This window comes from Sardina pilchardus, chromosome 10, assembly GCF_963854185.1.
Source record: "Sardina pilchardus chromosome 10, fSarPil1.1, whole genome shotgun sequence".
NCBI lineage: Eukaryota > Metazoa > Chordata > Actinopteri > Clupeiformes > Clupeidae > Sardina > Sardina pilchardus.
In genome coordinates this window covers 18,513,551-18,528,572 of record NC_085003.1, presented here as the reverse complement: position 1 = coordinate 18,528,572, position 15,022 = coordinate 18,513,551, and the positions used below count along the sequence as shown (strand labels likewise).

Genomic DNA, 15,022 nt, shown 5'->3' with positions numbered 1-15,022 from the left:
GCGGCTAAGCCACTGTATTGCACAAACTGACCCGGTAATTATTTTGCATGACATTAAATTGAAATGATTTAGACATTGTTTAATGTTTGCCTTCTGAAAAGCAATGCAATGGTTCACTGCAGCTTGTGACGTCTTGTTTTCATAAATAAGAGTAATAATCCACATTAAGGTCTATTCCTTGCTGATGTAAAACACTTAAAATATCTACAGATTTGGCAGAACAACACATCAAAATGCAAATAAAATTTGTGTCATGTGACATACAAAGGCTTTGGTCTGGTTTTACAATCAACAATCAATTGTATCTGATATGTCCAGATGTAAACAATTTGCAAACACTCAAGTCAAAACATTTGCCAAAGGTTGCTTCGTTAGGCCTAAAGCATAATCTTTAGATTGTGTTTTAAACCAATCAACCTTGAACTGGCTGCAAGAATCTAGTTATGGTAAATATGTATGAACATTTCTGAAGTATTCTGAGAATTATAAATGAAATTAACTTTATTATAGAAATTGTTCTGGGAGACTCCTAGGGAAGACAAATACTTACATTTCGCATTTCAACATAAACAAATTGAAATATATTGAAGACACAATCTACATTTTTTTCTCATTCTTTTGACTTTTTTAGCTAAGAATTTCCCCTTCAGCAATGAATGCATTCCACATACTCCTTGCGTCTGCCAGCAAGCTTTTGGAAAATAACTGATAAATGGACCTTTTTTACACGACTGTGTAATGTGGCTCGGACAATGCCACCGAATGGCACTGCTTTCCCTCTCCCGATTCCAAGCGCCGGTAAACACAATGAGAGAGGTGTTTGATATAAGCTGATAAAATGATGCATGGCAGAACGTCGTCTTCCTCCCAAAAAAAGGTTCTCCTCAACAGCTGTCAGACCGACTTAGTTGGATAGTCCGTCCATTGTTGTTATTTTTTTCTGTCTTAACATACAATTGGCCATTTACAAATACATCAAAAAATGACAAGTTGGGAACTGAAAACAGATTTTATGTTCCATTTATAACACAGGGCACTTTACAGGAGTTTTTTTTCTCATATTAGTTTGTTTGTCTTTTTTCTTCTTCGAGTCTTCATATCCAAAGATACATAGAGAATGGCACAATCCCAGTAGAAAAAAAAGAATGTCCTCAAGAGTCTTATTTCTCCTCTCCTCTGGAGTAAAATACTGCCACAACACCGCCGTCTTGCAGCGAAACGGCACAGGAGGGTGGGGTGGCAAGGGAAGGGAACTCTCCTTATTGTAGTCTAGGCCAGTACTGAGACATGTCCGGTTCACTGCCTGGCACTTGGACTGGGACTGATACTCCTGGAGAGATGAGACCTGCCAAGTAAAATGAGAGAGAAAGAGAGAGAGAGAGAGAGAGAGAGAGAGAGAGAGAGAGAGAGAGAGAGAGAGAGAGAGAGAGAGAATGATGAGCAATACTGGTTTATGCCAATGCTATTTCTGGCTTACATTAAAACAGTTCCAGTGACCCAGATAATACATAAATAAACAAATATATGTTTCCCTTGCAAAAAAGCCTGCGGTATGTTTCCCAGGTATGGTGTCTCCATCTTAGCATTTTATAAACCTTCAAAAGATTTATGGGCATGATGGACATGGCTCAGATTGGAACACTGGTTATCTTTACTAGTAAGAATACTAGTAAGAAATAATATTTAAGTCAAAATAAATATAATAATAAAAACGTAATAATAATAATAATAATAATAATACATAACTATAGCTGTAGATGTTAGTCATAGGTTCACGTTCACAAGGAGTATAATAAACACATTTTTTTCTTTTTAAAGGTGTGATGCAGATCGTGGTTTAACATCAGACTGTCCATATTTCCAGACGCTGATGCAAGACTTAATTTCTGAAGTAAGCCTTACTTGAGTATATTTTAGAAAATACTTTAAAAAGTTACCTTACATCTTAAGGTACATTTTATGGGTAACATAACAAAAAGAAAGCCGTATAAAACACTGCCCCTGTGTTATCTAAAAAAAAATCCCTAGTACAACTATTGAGTCATTTGTACAATAAAACAATTACTTAACTATTGCATAACAGATTAAAAAATGTTTATTCCTGTGAGTGGCACAACTCCATAATATGCTCTTAGAAGTTAATGACCCATCCAAAACTGTGTTGTTACTGTACAGCGTGTACTACACATATCAACAAGCACTGTCGCGCTGCGTCTACATTTCAGCGAGCGTACCTGTTGAGGTGGCGCCTGATGCGGCCATTGCTTGGCTGTTCATATGTGCCTGCATATGAGGGGGGGTGTACGTGTCATAGCTTCGGCCATTTACTGACGGACTGGTGGGTAACATGCAAGAGTAGGACGAGGTCTGGCTGGGTGCCTATGAATGACAGAGAGAGAGAGAGAGAGAGAGAGAGAGAGAAATAGAATATATGGTCAACCAATGCAATATAGCATAACAAGAACATCCACATGTCTTTCAATATCATATTTGCCAAACCTTGGAAGAGAGCAGATAGACTTACTTGCATAGGCAGGTTATTGGCCATTGTGAAGCTTGGCATTGGTGGCAGGGCACTGTACGTGTTTGTGAGCGATGTGTCTGGTCTACCCAACATGGACCCTGATGTGAAGGATACTATGGTGAGGTGTGGGAAAAAAAGGAGGTTGGAATTAGTAACTGTTTCATCATTCAGCCATGACTATTTACTGGAAGTCATCGACTGCTGTTTGATTTCATTTAATAATCAGAGTTCATAACGTAGTATGCTACTTAATGATGTTAAATGTTAAACGATTCAACGTAAATATATGCCTGCATTAAAAATAGCATACTGTTCATTGTAAATGCATGCCTTCACACGTTTTCTTATTCATGACACGATGTTGGCGTTTTGTGAGTAATTACCTGGCGTCGTAGGCTGTGGTATAGGCTGATAGACGCTGGTATTGAAGCTGCTACTGATTGGTATGTGACTGGAGGAGTTGCTAGCTTGCCGTCTCTGGTTACGGAGCTTTTCCTCCCGCCGCCACTTCGCTCTTCGGTTTGAGAACCACACCTGCGTCCACAAAGGTCACCAGCTTAGCTTAGCACTCGGCGATCATGTGAGATTCTCATGCATGGCCTCGGAAGGAACTGTTTGTGTAAAGGGGGGGGGGGGGGGTGGAGAGACAGGCCTCACCTGTATTCTGGCTTCAGGGAGATCGATTTTGGCTGCGAGCCGTTCCCTGGCAAAGACGTCGGGATAATGTGTTCGTTCAAACTCTGGAGAGAAGATGGAATGAGAGTTGTTAAGCGAACACAGTCATGTGCAAGCCTCACACAACCGATGGAAAATTATTTCAGCTAGTAACCCACACTTGCCAAGTCTTTTCAAGTTTTCACCACAAGAATGTTTGTCTTTTTTTGCATTCAATGCTTATTGACTGAGGAGGGAAATCTGGGCTTTATTAATGCTATACCTTTCTCAAGTGCTTCGATCTGCTCCTGCGTAAATGATGTGCGATTCCGTTGCAATTTTCGTTTTAGCTGGAGCCTCATTTGCGTCTCCTCTGAGTCCTCCCCGTTTGAACTTATTGAGTTAGTGTTTTCCCCTCCCCCATCAGACTGTTGGCACCCATCTGCAACACAAAAACAAGACACAATCAATACCAACATGCTACGACCATCTCTACACAAATCATATAATCTAAAGCTAAATAAAAGGTGATTATTTTCGGGTACACAAAATACCCCCTCCCGTTCTCGCTTACTAGGCCATTGTTTATCACCTAAACTGATGTTTTTTTCAAATGTGGAGAACTTGTCTTGGGACCAAAATATACAAAAAGCAGGGTGCAGCACTTTGAAATATTGTGGGAAAATATTTCAAGCAATCTCACTGCCTCAACACAGATCTTTTATCACCACCAAACAAAAGCTTGTGAGCCCAAGGGGTTTTACAGAAATGTGACAAAATGTGGTAAAACCTTTTCAATCCCTCTGAAATGTTTTAAAACCCCAAACTTTTCCCCCTCCCTTCAGCAGAAGGGTCCTTCAATTGTAGCCACCATATGGGCGTTTGTAGACCCATTGAGATGACCACCAACACTTGAATAGAAGGAGCTGCCTTTCACAATGACACAATGCCGGAGGAGTAAGGGAAACTATTAAATACTCGGCCCAAGAAGGGTTGGCAAACTTTCGTGGGCAGAATTTTGAGGACACAATTGCAGGAGGCGACAAAAGGATTCTCCTTAGGCATGCAGTGCTCTTCATTGTGGCACAAGGATTCCAGTCAACAGACTTTTCAGCTCAGTATGTTAACCTTTATGCATGGCCATCATTAATCACTGTCCCCTGGGCTGGTCTGTTCAACGCCAGTCGGGATTTATGCCTTCTATAGGCAATGAGAGAAAAACAGCCCAGGGGAGCCTGAATGGGACATCTCTATATTCAGTCCCAGTTAGCTAAATAAAAGGGACAGGGAAACCGACTGTGAGTTGATAAGCCTCAACCTGCTGCCTTGTTGGACATGAGTATAACAGCAATTTGCTCAATTACACCCGCTTGAGTGACATTATGTAGATGATATCATCATATTTGCCGGGCAGTAAGACGGGCCTTTAACTGATTCCAATTTGATTTGTTCTGTATTGTTGTCTGTTCACTCAAAGAGTTTCAAAGTTGTTTATAGTGCACATGCTGATTAACATAATAGGGGCTGTCACTATAAAGCATGCACCACCACTGAAAGTGTTCTCGGCTATTAATAATCAAGTATTAGAAATTGTTTAAGTAGGCCTATTCCGACCAAAGGTACAACAACAACAAAATGCTACATGTGGTGTAAATAGCAAACTAATGGAAGACAACAGTTATAAGACAACACTGGATGAACACACAACAACACACAACACACATCGTCCCTCTTCCAGGTCTCTTGCTGAGACAGCTCAGCTGCAAGCTTGTCAAATGGAGACGCAGATGTAGCAGCTACAGCAATCGCACACTAGCTGAAAGGAGTGAAGGCACAGGCCTCATCCCATGGCCCAAACTTGTCACTTGTACATTTGTGAGTTTATCTGCTTGGGAGGAAGACTGGGAGGAAGACTCCATGATTCAAAGTGATCAGAGGGGTGTTTGATTACTGCGGTAAAGTGCTCCACAAAAAGCCCCATAGTGCGCCAAACGCAACATCATTTAGCCATAGACAATGGGGGTAAATGATGAGTGGGGAAAACACACCAAAGTAACCATGAACTCATCTACAAGAATATTCATCTTCACATATGCATGCATGCGTGCGCACACACACACACACGCACACACACGCACACACACGCACACACACACGCACACACACAGAGATATGCAGTTGTCACTTCTCAGGCCCTGTCACTCTCAATGAATTCACTGCTTTATTCAGTGGTGCGTGGCATTTTACAGATTGAGACAATATTTGCTCCCTTTGAGACATCAGTCTGCTGTATGCTATATGGGCCCTTCATAGCCTCAGAAGTCAAATCAATATATGCAGCTATGCACCCTATAATAATAATAATAATAATAATAACAATAATAATAATACTCATCTTATTATTATTATTATTATTATTATTATTATTAACCTCATATAACATTTATCACACACATTGTTGAATGCCATTGTGATTATTACTCAATAGTGGAATTTACAACATGCATGAACAAAACCCACACATGACAAACCCTCACACACACACACACACACACACACACACACACACACACACACACACACACACACACACACACACACACACACACACACACAAAATAAATGCTGAAGCTACTTCTGCCTTTAAAGCCCAGTTTTAAAGACACCTTTTGAAATTGGATTTTGGCTTGTCACAAAATCAGATAGACAGGCAGATTTTATATAGAGGCCAAACATTCTTCCTATCTTCTTGGCCACCTTACATTGTTAAGGTCTCTTAAAACTGACATATCTAATTGGCAAGTGGCGCCATATCGTGTGCAGGGGTGTCCCCTGGAACATTTCTACAGCTGTCTCCTCAAACAAGACGTTAATTCATGTCGCCTTAATGAGAAACAAAACGTTCTCTAATGAGCAATTACATAGCGACAGAACTGTTCCCATAACAAATTCTTGCGTGTGACAGAAACATCCTTTGTATAACAGAGAAGAGATCCCGCACACTGCTTTGTGTTTTTTCATCGTCAGGCAAGTTGAGCCAGAGGGGTGATAGAAATAGGGACAACAAAATGCGGGATGGGTACTTGCCCTTTTCTGAGCTGAAGAAAAGTAAAGAAAAAAAAACGCCTCGATTTTAAAGAGGGTTGTAGTAATCCATCATTTTGATCAGAACGCAGACATAATGCATTATTATTACATATGCCTACAGTATATGCATATGCATAGCCAATACATTTCCGAAATGTGATGAATGTAGGCTATAACTGCGTTGCGTAATAAACGGAGTATAAAAACACATCTATAGCCTACAGCTGATAATTTCCTTTACTCCCTCGAAGAAACAACGCTCCATACCTTGATTGGGTTGTCCTGGCACGGAGGTTCCGGGGTACCAGCCCGGTCGAGTCCCCCATGTCCCCGTCTGACCGTTCAGCATTCTCAGCTTCTCATACATGCCATCTGCGCCCATCTGTTGCTTTTCGCTAGCCAGGTTGCGCAGTACTCTGTTTATCGACGACACCTGAAAGACGAACCCAAAAATGCCTCACATTAATTAAAGAGCACAATCTGTGTTAAGATGGCACGGTGACTTCCCAACTACATGCCCCCCTTCACTGCATGCATGCACACTCAATGGTTTGGATAAGGAACCACCATCATCTGAAGCGGAACTAAGTCGGTGATCAATGAAATCCATCACTGAAGGTTCAAGGTCACATAAGAGCATGCATAGGCTAAATCGCAACAATATGTCTCTCGTTTATTATTTATCATTTTCTATGTTTATTATATTAGCGTATAATTACTTATGTGGGCACACAATATTGTCTAGGCCCTATATAAATTATGGATTATTGCCATAGGAACGCACACTGGTGAACTTACACTTGGTATATTATCGTTCGTACAGGTCCCTTCTGATAGCAGTCTGTCTCGGATTTCCCAGGCGAAGATAGACGGGCACTCCCTCTTATATTGGGCAATTTTGCCGACCACCTCGGGAGTTGCTACTCTTGGTTTACTTCCACCGATTGCTCTAGGTCTGATGGAGCCTGTTTCATAGTATCTGCCCAGGATTTTACTCACACACCCGTTCGACACCTAGATAGAAAACAATAGACACAATTCACATACATTATTTAAGACTAGCGTGAAATATAAATGTATTCTTCAAACAACGATAAGCTTACGTTTTCATTGTCCAGCACTTTTGCATCAGCATGGGTCTACAACACAAAAATATACCTTCAGTGGTATGAGAGCTTATGCACTTTTAAAAAATGTAAAAATAGTGAGGTGTCTTTAATGCCGATACAACACGAGGCGTTTTATTTGTAGCCGTACAATTTGGTTTTGGATACCAACCAACTAACATAACACGCCCCACAATAAATTATTAATAGCAATGACTTTATGTAGGCTACTGGTATTTAATATAAGTGATGTTATTAGTGATGTGTAGCTAATAGTAGAAACTGCCACGACGATTGTGTTAAAGTCTTTGCAAAGTTGCTGGTGTACCATCGTGTTTTTAGGCATATAAGACTAATAGCTCGCTTAATACGAGCTTAGGGAAATCACAAAAGGGAACAAATCTGTTACATTTATTGAATTTGACTGCCAGTCAAAAGAATGTAGACATGTCACCTGCAAAATCCTGGATATGTCACACGGTCGTGCACCGCTGTGGGCGAGCTCCACTATCTTCTGTCTGGTAGAGTCTGGTAGCGGTCTGCCGTTAACGAATACCCCGCCAAGCTGGTTCACTCCGCTGTGACCTGCGCATGAAGAAGAGAAATATCCGCTTAATATCAGACAGCACCGATAACAGAATTGCCCGATAAAAAAACATCCCGATTAAGCTGCAAGCGTCAAATATGAGCTTTTAGTGCAGTTTTGCAAATGAATCAAGGTTTTCAAGCTTGGCAGGCGCTCCTAAACAAAACTGAGCATTCACATAGGAAACAAGAAATCACTTGAAAATGATCATACTAATTATAGCATTATTTGTCCATCATATGTTCGTGTCTCCATTCCAGATGTGCGCGCAATATCATGAATATAATCTTATTATAATTACACATGAAAAACACTGTGAATAAGCATCAGCAGTCTGGTATGAGCTCGACCTAAACATCTCCAGCCCGCTGAGCCCAGATTTGCACATCTTTTCACCGCCTTAACCGGATCAAATAACGCAAAGCTATTTAAGAAGCTACACTACATTGTTATACTGAATGTATAATGCAACGTTTAAAAAAAACAACTAATCCACTATGAGCTGCAACGACACATCAACTTTTTAACTTGACAATTTTTAACTTTATATTGCATCGTGTAAACAAATAATTTCATACGGATTCATCAGCAATATCATAGCGGAACAAAACTCCATAAGCACCAAACCTGAAGCCAAACTGGAAAACGAGCCTCCCTGGTGTACAGTATGTTTGCTCTAGTTCTCAGGTCCCTTCCCTTCGGAGCCTCCCGTTAAATTGACTCCGAGAGCACAAGCTCCTTAGCAATAAATAAGCTCCAAATATAGAAGAGGGGGAAAATATGATGAGCCTGCCTGACATTTGTCTTTAAAATAAAGCTAGCTGCACGTCAAGTTTGAGCTTAATTTCTGGAAATAGGCGGAAGTCGCCCTGGATCATGCATGGAAGGCTAATTGAAAAGATCAGTTGGAGCACTTGTGGCAGGCATGTCACTTTATGACACCGCTCTGCTTTTGAAAATCGCATCGTCACGACAAATAGTAGCATGATAAAACGACCCTTTCTGTCTGGATTTGGATATCACTCAGACTAAATTGGACTCTACTCATTTACCCTTCAAGGGAAGCTTCATTTTAAGGTAGCCAGGGGCTCTGCGCGGGCACGGTGCCGGGATCGCGCGTCTCCCTTAATATATTAAAAGTGACATCCTTTTTTTTTCAAGCGACAAACCCACAGCTTATATTTACACTCGTGCAGTCTGCAGGAAGCTATTTGTTATGTTATGTGTTATGCATAGGAGCATGTTATTAGAATGAAGAAAAAGACGAGAACACACAGGCCGCTGAAAATATTACAAAAGGATAAGTTTAAGGTAAATTAAATATATACATATTTATATATATTATTATATCAATTAAAATATATGACTGAAATTACGGATGAAGGCTTAGCTTAAATGCGTTCTGCACAGGTTAACACAGAGTTTGGCATCCGAGTCTAAATACACTGGCATGTCATGTCTTTATTAACGTGTTAATATAGGACAAAATTGAATCCTTCCTTTAACTTACGAGATGTATAGGATTTGGGGCTCCCTTCACTAAAAGACATCCATTTGAGCGCAGTAGCACTTAGATTAGGATATAAAATAAAACTCGAAAGGTTAAGTCTTAATCATTATATAATTCCCCAAGGTGAGCGGTGTCGATCACGCCCCATGGCAGTGATTGTGCGCCTTGTTTTCTATTGCAAGTCAATTAATAGGAAAACATATGGTGTCAATTTGGAGGCTCCATTCCACATACAACCAGAAGTTATTAGAGCAAAGCCCCAAGAACCAACCACGACCTTTAAACAAAAACGAAGGGCCTCATCCTTATCTACCCAGTCACATGTACCATAGATCACCACCGAATTATGTGAGGGGGGGGAAATAAAATAAAAACACATCTATCACTTTTGTCCAGTCTTTTTTGTAAAGCAAATATTTCATATTCCATCGAAATAAATCACACCACAGCCAATAAATGTATATACTGTATGTGGCCTACTGAATCATGCCAACCTGTCTCAAATGCACGGGTAATTCTTCACAACATATTTTTTGTTCCTGTGCGCAGCAGTATGAAACCTAACATCACTCCGTTACTGCCAACAGTATGTCCTACTTCAGATGACCTAGATTCCCCATGCTTTGTTAAGAGAGAAGTCTTTAAAGTGTTGGTGTTGTTGCTCTCTTCGAGGCCTACACCTTTAAATTGGGTATAGAATTAGGCCCTTTTTGCAAAAAAAAAATAATTGCATGGTGTATGGTACAGAGCCAGGCAATGCAGGAATATTAGCATATGAAAACATCTTACAGCAGACGGGTCATTCAATTACAGAGAATGAGGAGGGCATTCCACACACCTTCGTTACAGATGTCATACACCTCTTGTCCAGCATTAAGAAAGGAAATAACGTCTCGTTTATTATTATTCTGCCAACCAAATAAATAATCATACTTTGTTTAGCAGGTTCTCCTGTGTTTTACACAACCCCCCTTTGACTCACTGCAGTTCATATTCCCTGTCTCACTTTTGTACTTAATGTATTATCCAGCCATATTATTTCACTCTCACACTGTTTCAGACTCAAATCTACATAAACATTATTATAAATGTTCCATCAGATTCGTGCAATGTCAATTCCTTCTAGTTAATGGATTGGGTGGGTTGGCAGCCAATCCTAACATTAATTCAGACCATTCTGCAATTATTTAATGTCAAGTCAAGCAGAAACTCTCTCTCTCTCTCTCTCTCTCTCTCTCTCTCTCTCTCTCTCTCTCTCTCTCTCTCTCTCTCTGTATCCCTATGTAAGTGTGATTTTGTTTTCATGCTTAATCTTACTTGAATGAAGGAGGCCTAGAGTGTATCTGTCCCTTTAAGTTTGACATCCAACCTTTAATATTACACACATTAAACAGAAGGTGCACAAATGTTTTTTTTTTTTTTTTTTGCCAAATAGGTCTAATCCACCTGCATATCCATATATTAACACTAATTCAGACAACTACTGATTTCAGGCAAGTTAGTTAGCCTAAAGAACTGTCACATTTTAAGAGAACATCATTTCTCATAATTGTAGAGCAAATGCTAAACAAGGCAAGACAACTGTAAAGGTTGTGCTATTGACATTGCTACCTAGGCTAGTTGAAGGTGTAGTACACTGCACACCTTTCTGAGCTGATGGCAATCTTTCCTAAACCCCTTTGACAAGGCCTACCCTCAAATGTTACTCTATAGCAGATCCTCTCAAAACAGACATCCAACCCATGCATCTCCCAGTATGGACTAGTAAAAGCACTGCTTATCAACACACACCCAAAATAAGAATAATCACTTACTGTTTTGCATCATGGAGGCTACGCCAGACTCCCACGTGGCTCGGTTATAGTATTCTATTAGGCATGGAGAAACAATAATCATGATCAGAATTGACATTCCACAACACTACAAATATTACATTTGTCAGGATATGCCTATATGTCAGTGTACTGCAGTCGTTGCATATATTGCATCCTCTAGTATTATATTTATTTTCCTTTTATACGTATGGGCACACAGGCCAATGCTGTGTTTTCACAAGCATTCATATTTTGTGTGTATATCCAGCATTTAAACTTGCCTGATAACAGTGTTGACTGTCCGCTTAAAACAAATTAAAGACTCTCATCTGCTTCGCACTAGTTAATATCTTCCTAGGACAAAGCAAAACAGTTTATTAGTACACCTTCTCTTTGCAGAACCAGTCCTAGATTTTATTTTACACTTTTCAACCCAGGAAAACTAAATGATTATACTAAGTCGTCAAAACCACCTGTGTCGCAAATAATGGAAATTAACAAAGTTATTCTTCGTGTCTCTGCAAACTAAAATTATAATTGAATTCTCCCTCCCAGATTTATGTATCACGCCCTAAACCGATCACTGAAGAAGGTTTTATAATTTTTGTCTTGCGCTTAATTCGGAAGTAACACCAGTGGCGGACATGTTCATTGTTATTTCCTATTTTTCCTATTCATATTTTTTAAAACTTCATATGAGGCGATAACACTATTTCTCCTGTACTTCACATGCACTCATAATGACACACGCTGTCTATCTCGCCCGGTTGCGCTGAAAAAGTGGACCCGGGAGGGGGTGAAGGCTTGCCAACAAAGCCCGCTGAATTTCAACAATGGCTTCCTTTCTGCTTCTACACCAAAACCCAGAGAGTAAAACCCGGCTCCCTAACTAGCTACACAGCTTCAAACTAAACGTACCAACAACTCTCAGAAATACAAAGAGCTCGGGGAGGACCCCTCCCTCTCCTGCAAGCCAGCACAACACACTCCCCTCCCCGCCATAGCCTTACCGCTGCTTGCCATGACCTGGTGCCCGTACCCCAATGCTTTTTTGTCTGTCTCACTTCGAGAAATAGAAAAGTAATTTCTTGTTATAAATATCTAGAGGTAATTGTGTTTCTGGTGCGTCGTTAGCGGTTGTCAAAAAGACACAACAGCTCAGTGGGGCGCTCATTTGGTAAAAGACAATCGCAATAAAGAGCCATTCAATACATTTGTCGAGAAGGAGGCCAGCTTTGATTTTCTTCCTTTTTATTAACTCTTGTCTCATCCCATGAAGTAGCAGGGTAGCCTATATTTACAGTAACAGTGTAGCCTTGTAAAACTCTGAAGCCACGACGTAGAGAGGTATTAAGTCACGAATTGAGGTGCAAATAAAAACTGAAAATTAAAAGTTTCATGATTTATGAACACACCGTATGCCACGTAGTTCCTATTTGTAATACACAAATTACAAAGCTATATTATACATCAATAGTGCATTAGCATGTAATTAGCCTCAATGTCTTTTTCCTGAGTAATGCTATGCATGCATTTCACGTGCATTTTTAATAAAACATCATCACCATTCCTTACAATTGAACATTATAAATTACACGCTACTCTATCTCTGTCATTTTATTATGACGCCAAGTTGATGTATCCACTCTGATATTGTCGCATATCAGAACTTTCTGTATAATCATCTGTTTTAAGGGTGCAGTCTCAACTGTTTTGGCCTAATCTGCATTTTCACCCATTCTAATCCGCCACATCAAGGGCGTTAATTAAAGACGCTTACTCAGGCCTGACATTCTGCTCACATTCATGTACAGAAATATCCCCCTTGAATGTTGAACACAGTATGCTTTTTACTATAATTATCATTAGTATTCGTGTTTTCCGGTTATAATCATAATTTAAATTATTGTATTTTTAAAATAGGAAACGTGAATAGGCCTATGCCAAATCATTGATAAACAATATTTTGCTGTGCCACTAGGCCTATTATTATTACTGCTATAGACGTAAACAGACATCATTCTGAAATACATTTTTCTTCAATAACTTTTCTTCATGGATCATGCTAAATAAAACAATAAATTGTAGGCTAGGCTACTTATTTTGTAATCTGTTTAATAAATTAAGAAATGCTTGTTTAGTCTCGTTGTTCACGTATAATTGTAAGCGAAAATTAAGCTTTTGAGAAGCCAATATTTAAGGCCTATTATAACAATGTAAAAAATATATCAAGTTCACGGTACACTTTTGTGATAGCGCCAAGCAGAATCTGACAACGTGATTCAAGCTGACACCCTCTCCTCAGCGGGTCAATGAGTCTCCCTTCTCTGGACCGATAGTGGCCTAACGTGACTATTTGCGCTCTCTTGACATACACAAGGACTGCTCTGTCGCATTAAAACGACATAATCCATAAGTAGTAGAGTATTTAATGTGTGGAGTTAATACAAATGCTTCGTAAATGACTAGTCTCCTAAGCGAACAAGTTGCTTCTCCCTTTGACCAGCAAGCTTTAAAAACTTCTTATCGGCCAAACACAAATTGCCCTCACTGTGAATTATTCTCTAACGTGTCTACCAGAAATCATAGTATAGTTAATTTTAAGTATATCACTGAAAGTAGTCTTCCATTGTGCGTGTGCATGTGTGTGTGTGTGTGTGTGTGTGTGTGTGTGTGTGTGTGTGTGTGTGTGTGTGTGTGTGTGTGTGTGTGTTCGTCAATGTGTGCTCACGCCACCGTGAGCGGGTGAGTGCGCTTGTGTGCGAATATAAACAGTTCTGTGCCGAACAATACCTTAAAGCGTACCGTAAAACACACAAAACTACATACAAGCCAAAATGCTATAACTTACCTTTTTGTGGCATGTTGAAAAGATCCAACGAATGCCCTGTTTGGCAGTTCTCAGTGCGTAAGAATCAGAGTAGTGGTGGATAAGCTCTTCGATGAGTTTTCTTTTATAATTTCCGATTGATCACGGACAAAGATGGAAATCCCTGCGAAGGAAACAGAGATTGACAATAAACTGGAATGTCAGGGCTGCGCGAGACTGAGAAATGCACGCTCGTGGGCGAGAGAGAGGGAGAGAGGGAGAGGGAGCGAGAGAGAGAGCGCGCACCTACGCTGATTGGTGATAGTAGTGTATTAGTGTATGTGTTCCTGCTATCCGCCTCAGCCTCGCCTCCACTCCTCTTCAGTGGCCCATTAGCGGAGCCTGACCTCTGTCATCATATTCCAGCAAAACACTTCCTCCTGCTCAGATGCCAGAGCGGGAAACTGGGCAGAGCCAAACGCTAGTTGTTTTCCCCCTCCCCAGACCTAACTAATCACACATGCAAATACACTTTTCAACCAATATTGCCTCGCGAAATACGAGATTCTCAGCGAGCTCACTATTGGACGGGTAGATGTACGGAGCGTTCCCAAAGAGCCATGTAGCTCAAAAACTCGGAATGCTGAGGCGATTTTACTCTAACCCTGAATCTGAGGTTAGGTGAACACACTGTGCGTTTCACTGCTTTGACACTTTATGGTCAGCGCCCCCGCACCCCCCCCCCCCCACACACACACACACACAAAAAAAGTATGATTTCTTTACATAGAAGAATTACATAAAAGAAGGCAAGACGAATCAGATGCAAACGAGCCGCTATACTGTGAAATGCGTTATTTTAGATGTGGAGGGAAGAACATGAAAATATATTATTCCTTATTATTTACCAGCATGTAGGATATGTGCGCAAT

At 40.3% G+C, this 15,022-nt stretch overlaps 1 protein-coding gene across 3 annotated transcripts; it reads right to left on the bottom strand.

The window, feature by feature from the left end:
• Positions 1-307: 307 nt before the first annotated feature.
• Positions 308-14,261, bottom strand: pax6a (paired box 6a). Of its 3 annotated transcripts, XM_062546987.1 has the most exons (13): positions 14,133-14,261; positions 11,282-11,335; positions 10,306-10,329; positions 7,826-7,956; positions 7,369-7,404; positions 7,064-7,279; positions 6,533-6,698; positions 3,462-3,620; positions 3,182-3,264; positions 2,908-3,058; positions 2,525-2,637; positions 2,235-2,379; positions 308-1,345 (listed from the first exon to the last, which is right to left on the bottom strand). In XM_062546987.1, the coding sequence occupies exons 1-13, from the start codon at positions 14,143-14,145 to the stop codon at positions 1,260-1,262; spliced, it is 1,377 nt and encodes a 458-aa protein (XP_062402971.1). In that variant the 5' UTR covers positions 14,146-14,261; the 3' UTR covers positions 308-1,259. The 3 variants fall into 3 exon arrangements, with proteins under 3 accessions (XP_062402971.1, XP_062402969.1, XP_062402970.1); XM_062546985.1 differs by lacking the exon at positions 7,369-7,404; XM_062546986.1 differs by lacking the exons at positions 7,369-7,404; positions 10,306-10,329.
• Between the last annotated feature and the right edge of the window lie 761 nt (positions 14,262-15,022).